This window comes from Silurus aristotelis, assembly GCF_946808225.1.
Source record: "Silurus aristotelis genome assembly, chromosome: 5".
Lineage (NCBI taxonomy): Eukaryota > Metazoa > Chordata > Actinopteri > Siluriformes > Siluridae > Silurus > Silurus aristotelis.
In genome coordinates, this window is record NC_139578.1 from 22251637 (window position 1) to 22267643 (window position 16007).

The 16007-nt window shown below is 37.8% G+C and overlaps 1 protein-coding gene across 1 annotated transcript in view; it reads right to left on the minus strand.

Moving 5' to 3' along the window:
• The window catches only part of dnah2 (dynein, axonemal, heavy chain 2), a 149480-nt gene extending 134997 nt beyond the window's left edge, over positions 1-14483 (minus strand). Inside the window, exons 1-5 of the mRNA XM_083541395.1 lie at positions 14187-14483; positions 9438-9576; positions 8951-9018; positions 2577-2747; positions 1998-2226 (exon numbers count right to left, since the gene is read on the minus strand). Coding sequence (XP_083397521.1) covers positions 1998-2226; positions 2577-2747; positions 8951-9018; positions 9438-9564 — 595 coding nt within the window. The 5' untranslated portion in view covers positions 9565-9576; positions 14187-14483. The remainder of the gene's footprint in view (positions 1-1997; positions 2227-2576; positions 2748-8950; positions 9019-9437; positions 9577-14186) is intronic.
• Positions 14484-16007: the final 1524 nt, after the last annotated feature.

Here is a 16007-nt window from a genome sequence, read left to right on the forward strand (position 1 = left end):
TTCTGAGCGTAAAATGATATAGAAAACCATGAATAAGGAGTATGAATGAGGGGAATGAAGATCAATTAAGTAAAGAAAAAAAAAAAAAAAAAGAACATCTAAAGGCAAGAGAGATAAAGAGAGACAGAGAGTGAAATAGAGAAAGAAAAAAAAAAAAAAAAAAAGAAGCACAAAATGTACTCATACAGAGATGAAAAAAGATTAAAGGAAACAAGACTGGAATATCACTGTGACTTTGAGTACTGCCAGCTCATTCTGCAAGGGTGGTTATGAACAGAAAAAAAAAATTAGGGCATGGTAGAGGGACACAACGGCCAAATTTGATTGGCCAGAGAGAACAAAGGCAAGTGAAATGCAAGAAAAATATGAAGCAAAGAGATGAAGAGGTGAATCAGTCTATTCACAGGGCAATGAGAAAGGCATATGTTAGAGGTGTGTGCGTCTAAAGACTGAATGAGTTACGACTCACAGCAGAAGGTGTTATTCTTTGTATAGGACCGAGTTTACAATATCTTATTTCATTCACTATACGTTTCTCTAAACACTCTCATTTCCGGAGCATTGCTTCTGAATGAATTGTGCTACAGCGTTATTTCTGGATCAGGCATGATGAGTAAAATAAATATACGTTTGGGTTTATATCGACCACAAGCTTTCAAACCAAATCATTTTTAGTACCGCGCTTAACAACCTGAATATATCATCAGCAGTCATCAGAGTCCACTTTGTGAATTCATTGTTATTGCTTTAGTAAGTTAAAACAAAAATCAAAGAGACTTAGTGCACAATGTTTATCCTCCTGGGCTGATTTGGCCGCCTTTTTTTGTATCAAAACATTTCCGTAGCCTTGAAATGTGTTACTTGGACTGCGCTCGTATTGACTTGAGCATGATCTGCAGAAATGTGCATTTAAGGCAGAGAAACACAGTTTAGTGAGAATTGTTCAAAATGATCAAAAATGGCTCCCTGATTAGATGGGCTGCAGTGTGGAGCTGCTTTTTTTTTTTGCCAGGTAAGAATGGTGCCTGATTGGTGGGGCTGTGATTTGTGTTTACTCAGGCTGTGTAAAAGGTGACGTGGGTGCGCTGATTGGTATGATTGGTCTGATAATTGAACCATCACATGGGAACGCGTCGGGTGATTACCTATAAATGGCTGGTAGCGCAGGGAGTCTTGGGCCTGCATTCATAAAGCAGCTAAGATTTCGACAGAGACCACTGGATCCATCATGCACATAGTGATTAAGATCAACATACACAAAAGGAATCTGATTTCAGCTGTCTGAAGGTTGAAATATGATTATTAGCCTTGTACCCTGGCAAGCGAGATAAGAGCGGCCCTCTGACTGCAACGTGAAGAGCAATTCCGAAGGTCCAGGAAAGTCAGTGTGAGGTGAAAGAAAGATCAATGGGCTGCGGTCTACTCTCGAGCAGAAAAATAAACGGGCGCGCATTAAAATCTAGATGCTTTTTAACCCACGTGCAGATCATTTTCATCAGCGAATACATTTCAATAGAGAAATGTTGCTGCATATAAATAGAATAATCAGGAACCTAGATTCAGCATGATGAGGTTATGGTTACCAGACTGCAATTTTTTTTTTAAAGAAAATAATTGTAAGCATTATGAAGGAACACAATTAATGCATTATTTCTGAACAAGTACTATAAAGTTGGTAGCCAACATAAACTAGATTGTGCAGCTTGAAATCCCCAATAGTCTCACTGTCACAAGCGCCACTATCTATCTGTATGTATGCATTTAACACGGCAAACTCCCCCCCCAAAAAAAAACAGTTTGTTGTTTTCCCACGCCAGACGCCTGCTACACATTAAAAAATATATTTGTGGCCACACTGGACAAAAAGGTACAACACTTTCTGTCGATAGTCCTACAAGAGCTACACTAGCAGTCAGTAAAGTATTGCTGCTAGCTGGAAGTTTTCTAAAAAGTACTACCACACAGAGAGTGTATGTTTTCTTTTTCCTGTCTTGTACCTGTGAGGTTGGTGACGAAGCGGTGCATGTGAGCTATATAATTGTTCTTGACGTTCTCTGGCCAGTCTGTACTGTGAGTGACCAGTGGTGCATGAATCCCGTTCATTAGCCTCAGCAGGCTCTCTATACCCCCTCCCCGTGTTGTTCCGAACTGCACACAGCTCACAAAAGTCTCCTCCGTAATCACAGAGTCTTCCTTGCGTATGAAGTAGGCCAGCTGCTCCACCACCTGTGTGTGAGGAGGAGAAAGATGTAGCGGAGAGAAATAAAACAGGTAATATTTCATATTTTACAGTTCTAATGGATTACCAGAAATTCTTCAAAACAATGAGTGACAGCTTTAAAAACCAAAATGCCAGATGCACTGAAACTGAACATACTGCAGAAAATGTTGCATATTCAATATAACATAAAATAATTTATCACAACTGAAAAAGAAAAAGAAAAACAACCAAAAAAAAAACAAACTGATTTTCAAGTCATGAATAATTTGCAGTATCATCACTCAGTGGTGATGTACGACTGCTGCCCTGATCCAACACCAAATGTCACTGCATCCCGGAATAGAATCGGCAGTACCTGGCTCGGCATGGTGTACTGAACACACAGGCCAGAGAAAGGGTCGAGGTAGATGACGAGAAGCTTGATTGTAGCATCTGCGCTGAACTTGTCCAAGGCACTATTATTTTCGTCTGTCCAGGAAGCCTCCGATACTCCTGTCAAGGCCACTCGCCTTTTAAATTGCTCCCTCTGCAAAGTACAATTAAGAAAAGAGAATTCACTCAAGACATGTTTATAAACAGAAAAGATTAAAACATTAAAAGGGTCTTGAATGTAAATATATATACAGACACATACACTATATGGACAAAAGTATTGGGACACCTGACTTTCCCACCCACATGTGTTTCTTTCCCAAACTGTTATTGTAAAGCTGAAGACACACAGGTGTACAGAGTGTCTTTGGATGCAGTAGCATACAATTTTCCCTTCACTTGCACTAGGAGACCCAAACCTGCTCCAGCATGACAATTTCCCTGTGCACAAAACAAACTCTATGAAGATATGCTTTGCATGGGTTGGCGTGGAAGATCCGCTGCTATAGAGCTCTCAACTCAACCCTACTGAAAACATTTGGAATGATTTGGAATGCTGACTGCACCCCAGGCCTCCTCACCTTACCTACTGTACAAGACATCCTTGTGTCACAAGCACACTCCAAAATCTAGTGGAACATCTTCCCAGAAGAGTGGAGGGAATTGTAAGAGCAAATTGGGACTAAATGTGGAATGCGATGGTTAAAAAGCATATATGTATATGTAGTTATATATCTATATGAATATATACACAGTGCCCATCCAAAAAATGGTTCTACTCTTTCTAATACCATATAAGTAACACTAGCACTCACACAGCTCTCCCACTAAACTACACACTTCATATGCATTAAACCATATTTTGGTCAAGATTTTTGCCACTGTACTTGCCCTTTGATGATGTTTTGGTACATGCTCTGTACATTTACAAAATCGTGTTACCACCAGGACATTTGTTCTTGCCCATTACTCACCTCATCCAGGACAATAAAATCTGGTGCAATGATTTCAAGTCGCTTAGTGTTTAGAAAGTTCCCCATAAATATTCTCACCTGAGGTTGTGATGCCATGGCAACAACACAACGCTCACTCTCGGTGAACCATTTCTTCATGCCTTGTCACATACTGAGCCAGTAATACCTCCAACATATGAGGTCAGTGGTATGATCTACTCTTCGTGACTATTATAAAGACTTGAGAGCACTTCTGCTTGCAGCCTATTCAGTAACAACAGCAGCAACATCAAATTCCCTGAGGGTGGCACTGAAACACTCTATACCAAACCCTGTCGATCTCCTGCACTCTGGGCCACTGACTAACCAGCTGCTCGACAGACTTTGATATTCTTTAATTCTGTATGTAGGGCACTGCATAGTGACCACTGACCACCACTGTGGTGCCCCAATCAACTTACAAAGGGAAGCCACAAATCCTAAAAAAAATCTTTTCACCAAACCTCTACATGATACAAAACTCATAAAGGATGTGCTGCTCCACAACACAACCACTTGGATCTTCTCTGGGGGTAGTTGCCACCCCTTCAGCTGAATCATTTGACCAATAACTAACCTCAATTTTTGAAGAAATGGCACTTTTTCATTTTTTTTTAGATTGGAGGAGACTCAACAATACTGGGAATTAATATAATGTCATCAAGATATAATAACAGGGCATGAAGGCTCTGATCACCATAAATGTTCTCCATTAATCACTAAAAAGTGCTTGATGTTTTATAAACCCGAACTGAAATAGGATGAAGGGGGAGCGAAATACTGGCTTTTGCCTATCCAGGGAGTCTACAGGGACCTGGTTATACCCAGGTGCTAGATCTAACATGCTAAACAACTTGGACCCACCAAGTAGTGCATCCAGAGTCTCCTTTATACAAAGGAAAAGCATCCTTGCATGTTTTACATTAAGCTGATGATAGCCTACACACAACTAAATAGAGCCATACTTTATTTTTTTTAACCACTACTATTGACAAAGCATATGGGCTACAACTGGCCTTTACTATATCAGAGTCAACCATTACTTGAATGTGGGCCTTAACTAAAACATTGTTAAGAGTCTGCGATATCGTTAGTGAACAGGCGCATCATTCAACAACAGTATGGTATCTTGCAATAAATCCATACAGCGCAAATTTCACTCATAATGAGTAAACATATAAGCATACTTCTTAAATAAAGGCCTTTTGGTGCCCACATTGGTAGGCCAAGCAAGCTGGGAAAAGTTAACACACTGCTTTCTACCTCGACAGACTTTTTACGTGCTATTGAATCAGAATCATCTTGCCGAACACGAAACTGAACTGGGCAAGTTTGAAAAGTGAGTGAACAATATCTTATTCCCCCATGCATTGTTTTGGGTTTAGGTCATCAGCACACAACTGACAAGCAAGCAGATAGCGCAAGGTCACTTGGCAACCACCCTACAACAAACTGTACAGGATCCAAAAAAAAAACAAAACCATTAAAAGTAGATCCCAACCCTGACGGCAACTTGCTAGAACAAGCTTCATGCCACCTGCTGGCACTCGCACATCAGGATCCTTCTGCAAGCAAAGCAGCGCCCACATAGCCAAGTTCCAAGATGTGTGCGCCAAAAGCCGGCGTTAAGAAAAAGCTCGCTGCCAGACTATTTGAACCAGGAGAATTAAACAAGGTGTTGTCGTGTCCCAAAAACAGTTCTTGATAATAAATGGTAATAACATTCACTCCAAGTAAGCCAAAGACTTGTTTTCTTCTAGACTGGACAACTACAGGAATATAGCTGTCAAGCCTTCCGAACCAAATGCACTACAGTTAATGTCCTGTGACAATTTCATGCAAATCTAGGGCACTTACATTCTCCCGGCACATAAACAAACTTCTTTGGTCACAGGGGTGAATGATATTGGGAGACCAGCCATAGCATTAGTGCAAGCAGAAGGTGGCTGTTGGTCTCCTGTAACAGGAGCATCTACTAGGACAGGGGACAAACCCTGAGTTACCTCTGATCCAAGTTTAGCATCCTCTGCCTGGAGCTGTGACAGAGCAAAATGCTGTGCTACCACATCCTCCACAACCATCACTAACGGAGCAAAAAGACAAGGAAAAAAAAAACACAAAGAAAAGAACACACACAAAAAAAAGATTGGATGATGGAGCTTTGAACTTTTCAGGCTTAGCCACAACAAACAGTGACTGTTATTAACCTCAGTTTTGCCACCTTTTCTTAAACTACAAAATGAAAATCTATGACCAATGTCAATAAATTACAACCTTAAACAAAATACAAAAACAAACAATAGCAATATATTTATCATGTGTAGGAGACCATTACATAAAGGCATTATTGGCTATTCAAATAAAACAATAATACTGAGGTGTACCATTAGAAGCATTTTTATTTAAAGCCAGTGCTATTCACCACAGGGTGGGAAATGGTTAGGTATTTTTTAGAAGAAAAAAAATGAAGACACGACAAAATCACAACAAAAAAGAAATCAATACAACCAAAGTAAATGCATATTAAAGCGAAAAAATACAATTAAAACACCCCACACACAACAAAAAACATATACAATCAATGCAAAACATACTAAAGGAGAGAGACAAAATTATTGCCCCAGTTATCACAACAGCTTGTAGTTAATGGGCCCAGTGGATAAACTGAATGAAAAAGGACTAACAAGCAAGTAACATGAGTAATAGAAAAAAAAGAATGGAAGAAGAAAAACAAAAAAACAATACAAACCAAGCTTTTAATACTCCTTTCTCTTCGATCAAGATTTAAAGAGTGGGAAAAACAGTGGTCAGATTTCACATCGACCGAATCTCATTTCCACCTAGACGAGTATATCATCATCTTAATCATGAAGATGTCAATAAAACCACTGAATACATGAAAATCATAAAACTTCACACACGTATTACACTGCAAAGAATACATTTAAATAAAATACCCAGGTAGCATGTAGCTACCTGCGCAGACACATATACATAATCCTTTTCCAAAGAAAGCTAAAACGCTCTCAAATGCTAACAACGCGCTGCAGCCAAAGTGTAGATGTGTAGTGTAGTGTAGTGTAGTGTAGTGTAGATGACAAGCAGCTAAAGTGAGAACTGTGCACTTTAACACATTCCCATAAACCCACAGTGCTAACAGAATGCAGTTAACTCATGAAGCGTTATAAAAACAGCCAATGAATAAATAAACGCAGTTGAAAAAAATCTTATCAAAACAGTTCAGTTCTTCCAGTCATCACCACCCACAACCTGGCAACCAGTTCAATTACTGCCATTGTGTTTCACTTGAAGTGTCATTTATAAGGTCTCTCTATCGTTCTATCTATGAGGTGGTATCAAAAAGTTTCGAGACTAATAGTGCTAACTAGGGGTGTAATGGTTCCTGTATTCCTACCGAAATTTTTCGCTACAGGGCTTTCCGTTCGGTGCACACGTGTACCGAATGCTATCCTTTTTACATGCGGAATATAGTTGAAAAAAGAGTTCCCTCAGAAACATATTAAGTGGCGGACCGCAAGTATGTTTAGTCTTAAGTATGTTTAAAAAAAAAAAAAAAAAAAAAAGAAACTAGCGTTAGCACAGTGTCACTGTGGCTGCTTACTCCATACCGGAAATAGGATTTGTTTTGCACATGCATGAAAAACTAAATAATGGATTTCAAATGGGGTTTAACAATTGTAAACTATTAAACTTTTCCATTTAACCGTATGAAATTAAACCGAACCGTGACTAAAAAACCAACGTACGTACTGAACCATGAATTTTGTGTACTGTTACACCCCTGGTGCTATTGTCACAGCGTGTGCTATCATTTCTGCAATTTCATCATGGATAGCAACTTAGAACAGAGAGGAAACGTGAAATTCTGGGTGAAACTGGGCGAAGCTGCAGCAGAGACGTTTAACATGATAAACATGTAGCATATGGCGATGCTGCAACGAGTCGTCCGAGGTGTTTTGAGGGGCACACGCACTTCAAGAGGGGAAGGACGTCACTGGAAGACGACGAAAGATCAGGAAGACCTTAGACGAGCTTGACCCCCCCGAAAATGTCGAAACCGTTTAGCAACTTGTGCACGATGATTGTTGGCGAACGATCCACATGATCTCACTTTTTGCCTCTTCCTGAAGATGAAGATCCAGCTCAAAGATCTCTGTTTTGACACCGTTGCGGAGATCCGGCACGAATAGCAGAATGTGCTTAACATGCATTGAAAAGAAGACTTCAAGACGCTGTCTTGATCTGCAAGGGGGACTATTTTAAAGCTAACAGTGTGTAAACGTAGATAAATAAAGCACTTTCTTTTTTTGATACCACCTCATGTCTGTCTGTCTGTCTGTCTGTCTGTCTGTCTGTCTGTCTGTCTGTCTGTCTGTCTGTCTGTCTGTCTGTCTCTCTCTCTCTCTCTCTCTCTCTCTCTCTCTCTCTCTATCTCTCTATCTATCTATCTATCTATCTATCTATCTATCTGGAAACACTTTACTGATTTCAAGTAGCACTTATGTGATTAAGAACATGTTTGTGTCTTGTGATTTCCCTAAAGCGTTGATATTAAGTGCGAAAATCTACCAATGACCGTAATTCATTTAACAGTATCGACCTTTGTCTATGAGCGTGCGGCGTTAATGAATGGCGGTATAATGCGATCCAGCTCTCTCTGGTTGCCAGCTGCCACTTCTACAGGGTCTCCCAGCAGGGGCTGCAGGAACACTCCATGTAAATGCCATTGCTCTTTTACCAGCCAGAGGGCTATAATTAATTCTATTAATGTCAATGATGCCAAGGACAGAGTTGCAGCAGGTTCACTGACCCGTTCGGTCCCTCTCACCCTGCGCATTCCCGCTTATTCTTTCTCCGCTGCTACTCAGGCATTCCTCAGGCACTGTAGTAAGCAGAGGTTATTTTTCTTCCTCTTTAAGTGATAAAAAGGAGTATTGCACTCATTTATGTGTATAGATTACAATTTCACAAAGGATTTTTCTATTTCCACTCTGACTGCGAGCAGCTGGTGGGAGAAAAGTGATGTTTTCATTCTTCGGCCTGTGTGCATTTGCTGAATTTGTGTGATCAATGAGGCATAGTAAATGAAGATGGTCCGGCAGAGCCTTACAGGCTACAGTGTTTGCAAGGGAATGAATCAACAATTCGCTCACATCACCAGAAAGCCTTAGTAGCACAAATAAAACAGCGCTGATTAGTATGCAAGGATGTCAGGCTTGAAAGCCTCAGGCAAGAGAAATTGTGAATTGCAGATTACAATCAGATAAGAATCACAATGAGTGTGAGGTAATTCATCAGTGACTGTGTTTAAAAGCCTCTAATTTAGCATAAATAAGTGAATTACCAGGCGTTTGGAGTGAGTATCCTCTTCCTCTGACGTTGGTAAAATTGTCTTTTCGTTCAGATCTCCAACTAACACACACACACACACACACACACACACACACACACACACACACACACACACACACACACACACAACATGGAACATGGAATCATATTGTGTCACTGCATTGTATGATTGCATGAACAGATATGTTTAGGGAAATGAATAATGTAATAGTATTAGACAACATGGCAAAAATATCATGTAATACTTCAAGAAAATATGCAATTATATCATGACATTTCGAGGGAACGAATTCCATAACTTCAGCATTGTTCGTAAAAAAAAAAAAAAAAAAATAGAATCACGTAATTAGGAGAGGAAGGAAAATAAAAAAAGTATAAAATAGATCTTGACATTTAGTCAGTTACTCAGTGCAGTAGTGCAGTGGACTTATAAAATCCCTGTGACCTGTAGAAACCCATCTTAACCTTTATTCTCTTACCTGCAGGCTGTGTGTCTAAACCCTCCGGTACGGACACGTCTGGGGCTGGTGGAGAAGTTTCCTCTCTGCTAGAGTGGTTTGATTTGTTCGGTGATGAGCCTCCTGAGTGAGCTGTTTCTGAGTCCATAGTGAGATAATGCTGTTGGAAAAGAATAAAGATTTGTGCTTGACTATATTTCAATGGATATATTTAGATACCAAAAAAAATATTTTTAAACATGACAGCCTGAATCAGGTTGTGTTTTGTTTTGTTTTTTTTACCTAATACACACTCCTACCAAAAATGCAATTATTATACAAGGCTGGAAACTATGACAACATAATGTCAACATACAGTATGTGAAAAACGATGCCACGATCTATTGTTAGAAGTTCTACATGTCATGATACATTTCATGTATCACAGAAATACTATTGAGAATCGTGGCTACATTTGTGCCATCCGCCCACCCTTAGTTTGATAGTAAAGCATGATGAATTGAATGCCCTGAGGTCAGTCTCGGTAAGGATTTTTCCACATTAGGGTCGAAAACGATTTTATGGATTTAATTCATCACTGAGACTTCATTTGGACTCTACAGTGCTCTTCATCATATAGTCGAACTGAAACTCGGAGCAGCGTGGTTAATTATCAACGTTGTCTTGTTATTCCAGTCATGTCTGATCAATCTGAAAGCACTGCAAAATAATTTGCCACTAACAATAATTGCAAGTATTCAACCAGCAAGATAGAAAAAAATAATGGATTATATCAAAACAAATGTATTAACCTTTGAAAACAAGGTTCAACGTTTAGGAGCAAAAAGCAAAGAGGGAAAATATCTGGTTTATATAGTGTCACACTGTCACACACTGCCCCCCCACCCCTCCATTTCTAGTTTCAGTTGTCAACACTAGTAGCATCATTTTGATTATTGAAGCTTTGATTCGGTTTGCCAGTTGTCACATTTTTGAAAACTGTATGTAATAAAGCAGACGAGTTATTGCAGTGAAAGCTCAAGGTAGAGAAAGAGACAGAGACTGTAATGAAAAAAACATTTACTATAAGTCTATAAGCTGCTGAAGGCAGAAAGTCAAACTCCCTTTAGATCAGAATTGAGAGGCGGAGAAGCTGACATTGATCAATAACATTAATATGAGCCTGTGAAGCTCAGAGTCTCGGGCTGAGATGAAGCAAGTACCCGAGTGACAAAACCAACATTGTTGACAGCGGAGGATTATTGTAGACAAAGTACTGCCAATACAAGCCGTAAAGGCTTAAAAATGCAATGCTTCTGAATGCTTGCAGTAACTTTATATTGCTCTCACTACATCATGTTAATTGACTGATCAATGCAGCAGCACAGTCGGAGCTAGACTCAGCAATCAGGTAATAAAACGCAAGAAAATTCTGTAAATCACTTCGACTTCTGCGTGCTGACAATATCTGCTTAGCTAGCTAAATCTTAATGTTCTGGTGTGTAACAATAGTATCTGTCAGGTTCTTGAATGTAAGACACTGCTGTAAAGGAACAGATATTTTTCACTTACTGTAATTCAGACGGAGTCAATCAATTTTAACGCTGAGAAAAATGTCGAATGGTCGCATGCAGATTTACATCAGGTATAAAAAAAATTAAAAACTCTTATTTAGGGTACAGAACTGTAAAAAGCCATGTGAATTTCAGCCTAATTATTTAGGCTACATTTAATGAATGAAAACTGCTTTAACCATTACTACAAGTGATGCGTAACAACTGATAAAAGTGTGTCGTGCAAGTTAGGATTATTCGTGTGCTTTGAGGGGAAAAAAACTTTCTTTCGGCTTCTCCCGTTAGGGGTCGCCACAGCGGATCATCCACATGTTTGATTTGGTACATGTTTTTACGCTGGATGCCCTTCCTAACGCAACCCTCCCCATTTATCCGGGCTTGGGACCGGCACTAAGAGTGGCTGGGGTTGGTTCCCTGACTGGGGATCGAACCCGGGCCGCAGCGGTGAGAGCGCCGCATCCTAACCATTAGACCACCAGGGAACCTGGGGGGGACATTCTGCATATTTCATTGCATAAAATGCTTGACTCTTCCTTTAATCATGTCTGAATGCAATGAGTCTGTACATGCGTTACATTTTTTCATACATGCCTATATCAGATATTTTATATAAAGACACAAAATCCACTTGAATATAGTCTGTGTTTGCTTGTATAAACCTGATTTATACTTGGTATTCGCTTGATCTGAGTGGGAAACTATTCTGACAGGAAATAACGGACTGTTTATCGTCATGCCACGTTGCATTGCATACGTATTGCATGATGTTTCTTTAGGTCATTTAATAGAAGGAAATAGGAGGCATAAGAAAATTATAGACTGACACATGAGCTCAAGATGGGCTGAAAATCCCAGACAGCCTGTTTAAACTTGATATTAATATCTGTCTGGAATTTGCATGTGTATCATGTGTCTCCACTGACCGCTTCCTATCACATTTTCATCAGTAGAAGTGTTGCCAAATCTGACAAAAGCAACCAGATGTTACTTCAAAACCAATTACGAAATAAAACTATCCAAATACCATACAAAAGCTCAAACACAGTGTTTACATTTAGCCATTGGATGGCATTCTCTAATTAAATTGTCAAACTAGTTGATAAATGCTCACATTGTCATACTGTCATCTCGAAATGTATGTAGGAGTTCACGCGCTTTTAAAATCGCACAAGCAACAAGAAAACATTTTATGTACAGACTTTCTGGTCCTAATAGAGCAATTCCAGTGATATAGACCTGATGTTTTCTGCCAAAATGTTTTGCTTGAAACCAAAGCAAATAATGTAATAATTAATGTCCTATACAGTTTTGTATTAAAGAGACATCAAACGTTGACAGTTTATTAAGCAGCTGTTTGACAATTATGCAAAATAATACTATTAATAATATTGCATTTGTCACAAACAGCTTAGTAATGATGGTAAATCGTGTGTATATGCGCATGAGCAGTGTCTATTGGATAGTTGGGAAGATTCATTGGATATGATGTTAATCTATTAACGATGTCTAAGAAGCAAATGACATCAAATCGTTTATTATATTATCATTGCTGGGCAGCTTAAAAGTATCGTGATATCTCTGGAGCTCAAACCACAAATTTGCCAACACAGGTGAAGTCAGAGACAGAACTTCTTTTTGACTATATGCCTTCCCATATCATTAATGATACTGATTTGAGATGCAAGTCCAGTACATGTAGTCCATTATATTGACATATATTCAGGATATTATTATATTATTACAGCGATTAGCCTTGTTTGTTTTTGTTTTTTTGTACAGATTCCATTTTTTGTACACAATGGCAAAATATTGTTGTATAGTGTTTATTGCTCTGAACAACAAATTAGTCGGAAAATGACCAAGAATGAAACAAATATTATAGATCTCTCTCTACTCTATCAGTAGATAGAGATCTATAATATTTGTTTGTAATTTTATTTCTAACATTCTAATCATTATCATACATCACCATTGTATACATGCTATATAAGTGATTGTCCCTGTTTCTAGCTTTTCCCCCCAAACACTTCACTGCTTTAGAAAATAAATAGGTAAATGGTGGGAGGTTTGTTTTATTTGTTCGTTAATAGAAGGCTATGTTTTACTAATAAATATAATGCAATAGAACATATTCCAGTCATTTTCATGAAATTATATGTATATGTGAGGAGGGGAGAGAAAGATGGGGGAACCATTTAAATAATTTTATAGTTAAAAGATTACAGGAGAGAAAAACTGTTAAAAACCTCTGGTATAATGAATCACATTGTATACAGTTTTGCCTGGAATAATGAATTACACGGTACATGGTTTTGCCTGGTTAATATCATCCACATGGTATATAGTTTTGCCTGGTATAATGAATTACATGGTATATAGTTTTGCCTGGTTAATATCATGCACATGGTATATAGTTTTGCCTGGTTTAAGGAATTACATGGTATATAATTTTGCCTGGTATAATAAATTACACAGTACATGGTTTTGCCTGATTTAATGATTTGCATGGTACATTGTTATGCCTGGTTTAAGGTATTACATGGTATATAGTTTTGCCTGGTATAGTGAATTACACAATATATGGTTTTGCCTGGTTAATATCATCCAAATTGTTTATAGTTTTGCCTGGTATAATGAATTACGTGGTTATATAATTTGCCTGGTTAATATCAATCACATGGTATATAGTTTTGCCTGGTATAATGATTTGCACGGTACATGGTTTTGCCTGGTTAATATCATCCAAATTGTTTATAGTTTTGCCTGGTATAATAAATTACGTGGTATATAATTTTTCCTGGTTAATATAAATCACATGGTATATTGAGTTTTGTCTGGAATAACCAATCAAACACTAGTTTATCATAAATTCTACTTAAATGGGTGTAAATAAATGGTTTTACATGCGGTGCTATAGTAGATCTGATAGTATAACTTCCTGGAATAACTTTAGGTAAATAATTGGGGTATTAGCTTCGCTCAGCTTATGTAATTCAATTATTTAACAATGAACGTACAGTAGCAAAGAAGTATAGCTAGCGCACATAGCATTGCATTCCGCATAGCTCAAACTGTCTTACCCTTATCTAATGTAAAACTGCTGGTTCCAGATTTTATTCCTGCTACCGTGGTGTAGAAAATGTATTTCTTTGCATGAGAAATGTTTAAGAAAATAAAGAATTAATACAGTTTTTAGAAGAAATCAAGTAGCGCTTACCTCTTCCTCTCGGCTCTAAAGTTTGTCCGCGCGTGCATACGTTGCTATGGAAACGCCTCATCCGGGCGCGGAAGATCTGACGTCATAAAACACCGCTTCTTATAGGCGTCCAAGAGTGTAATGTTTTTTTTTGTTTTTTTTTTTTTATAAAAACTAACAAACAAACAAACTAAATCCTTTCACATTTTTATTCTCTGATGTAATTCACACATCACAATCACTTTAAGCAAACCCTCAGTGTTTAGTGATAACTGCTTATTGAACACAACCAGCCGCCATGTTGTCATGAACTACTGTACAGATTAATGTATTTAGGAAACAGTGCATTTCAAAAATCTTCAGTCCCCTTCATTTATTTTAAATAAAGGTTTAATTAACCACATGTCTGCCTTAGGCTTGCATTTCAAAGTATAAAATGACAAAAAAAAGAATGTAATATAATAATTTTATAGCTGTTAGAATTACAGGATCACATGTACACTTCCTTGTGCTTTTAATAAAACAAAAACATGTCATAAGTTATATAAATGATCAGTATTATTTAAGAATGCAGAAGTAGTTATTTTAAAGATAACTTGGAAATAATGAAATGATAAACTATATATATAATTTTTGAGTCCTGGCTTCAGGACAAGTCTATTATATGGTTGACGGTCTGTTTTGAAATCTGGTTTGTGTTTACACTAGACGCTTAGTTATATTACAGACACTGCTCAACAACCTTTCAAGCAGAGTAAACATCTGTTGTGAACATCCTCATAAAAGTGAATGAGCAAATTTTGTGTGTTTATGATATTATAAGTCAGCATTCAACCAGCTGAATGTCGGAGTGTGCATAAAAGTGATGTCTTGAAAATTGTGTGTACATGGACTGGAAAAATAGGCTGACTCAAAAGTAAATAAATAAATAAATCATTTATGGATCCAACACCACCTACGTAACCAATAGAAACCCAATATTAATTTAGAATGCTAATATTTATCAGGATGCTAATATGAATGGCCAAAAATAATCAAATATTATGTACTGCAATATGCAGCTAAGAAACTATATAAAGTCAATAAACACATGACTGACCTATGAAAATTTGTTGATTTTTCCAGATTGTTCAAATTATGCTTAAATAAAACAAAAAGTTGACATCTCTATTTAGATAAAAATCAGTTCCAATATGAGACACTTGAACTCCCAAACTTCTGCTATATCACTCAGTATATGAAAAAACTCACTTTGCATTAAGTACAGTAAATGCAAGGCCGTCAGATATGTTGGTCTCTCTATTTACTGATTATGCCTTACATATACAGTACATTAATCTTTTGTTGCTGTTTTTGCCAGATTGGACATTCTTAGTTAATTCAGCCTTTTGGCTTCTGTTTAGATCTTTAAGAATCCCGTTTGAAAGTTCGCTCCAAAAATAAATTTCTAAAGCATATATAAATACTGTAACTTTGGCAGATAAGATGAGATGTTTAGTTGGAGTTGACTGGAAGGAAGGAGAGGAGCCATCATTGTTTTCATTGCAGGTGCAATTTGATAGGCAGCAGAGGGCTCTAAAAATGACATACTGCTTGAAAGACTATGAAATTATTTTCCCATGCTGGGGTAATTCAGCTCCCTGGGCAAAGCACAGGATTTCTGTTATTATAAGTATCATTTAAACACAAACTAGGCTTAATATATAGTATTATATCATTTATGTTAAGCCATCTATACATAGAAATGTTTTAAAAAGTATAAACCAGGCCCAATGGCTTTCTTTTAGCTAAATATTTTAGCCATGTGAGTAACTGTAATTAAGGGAGATTCAGGCATAAAGG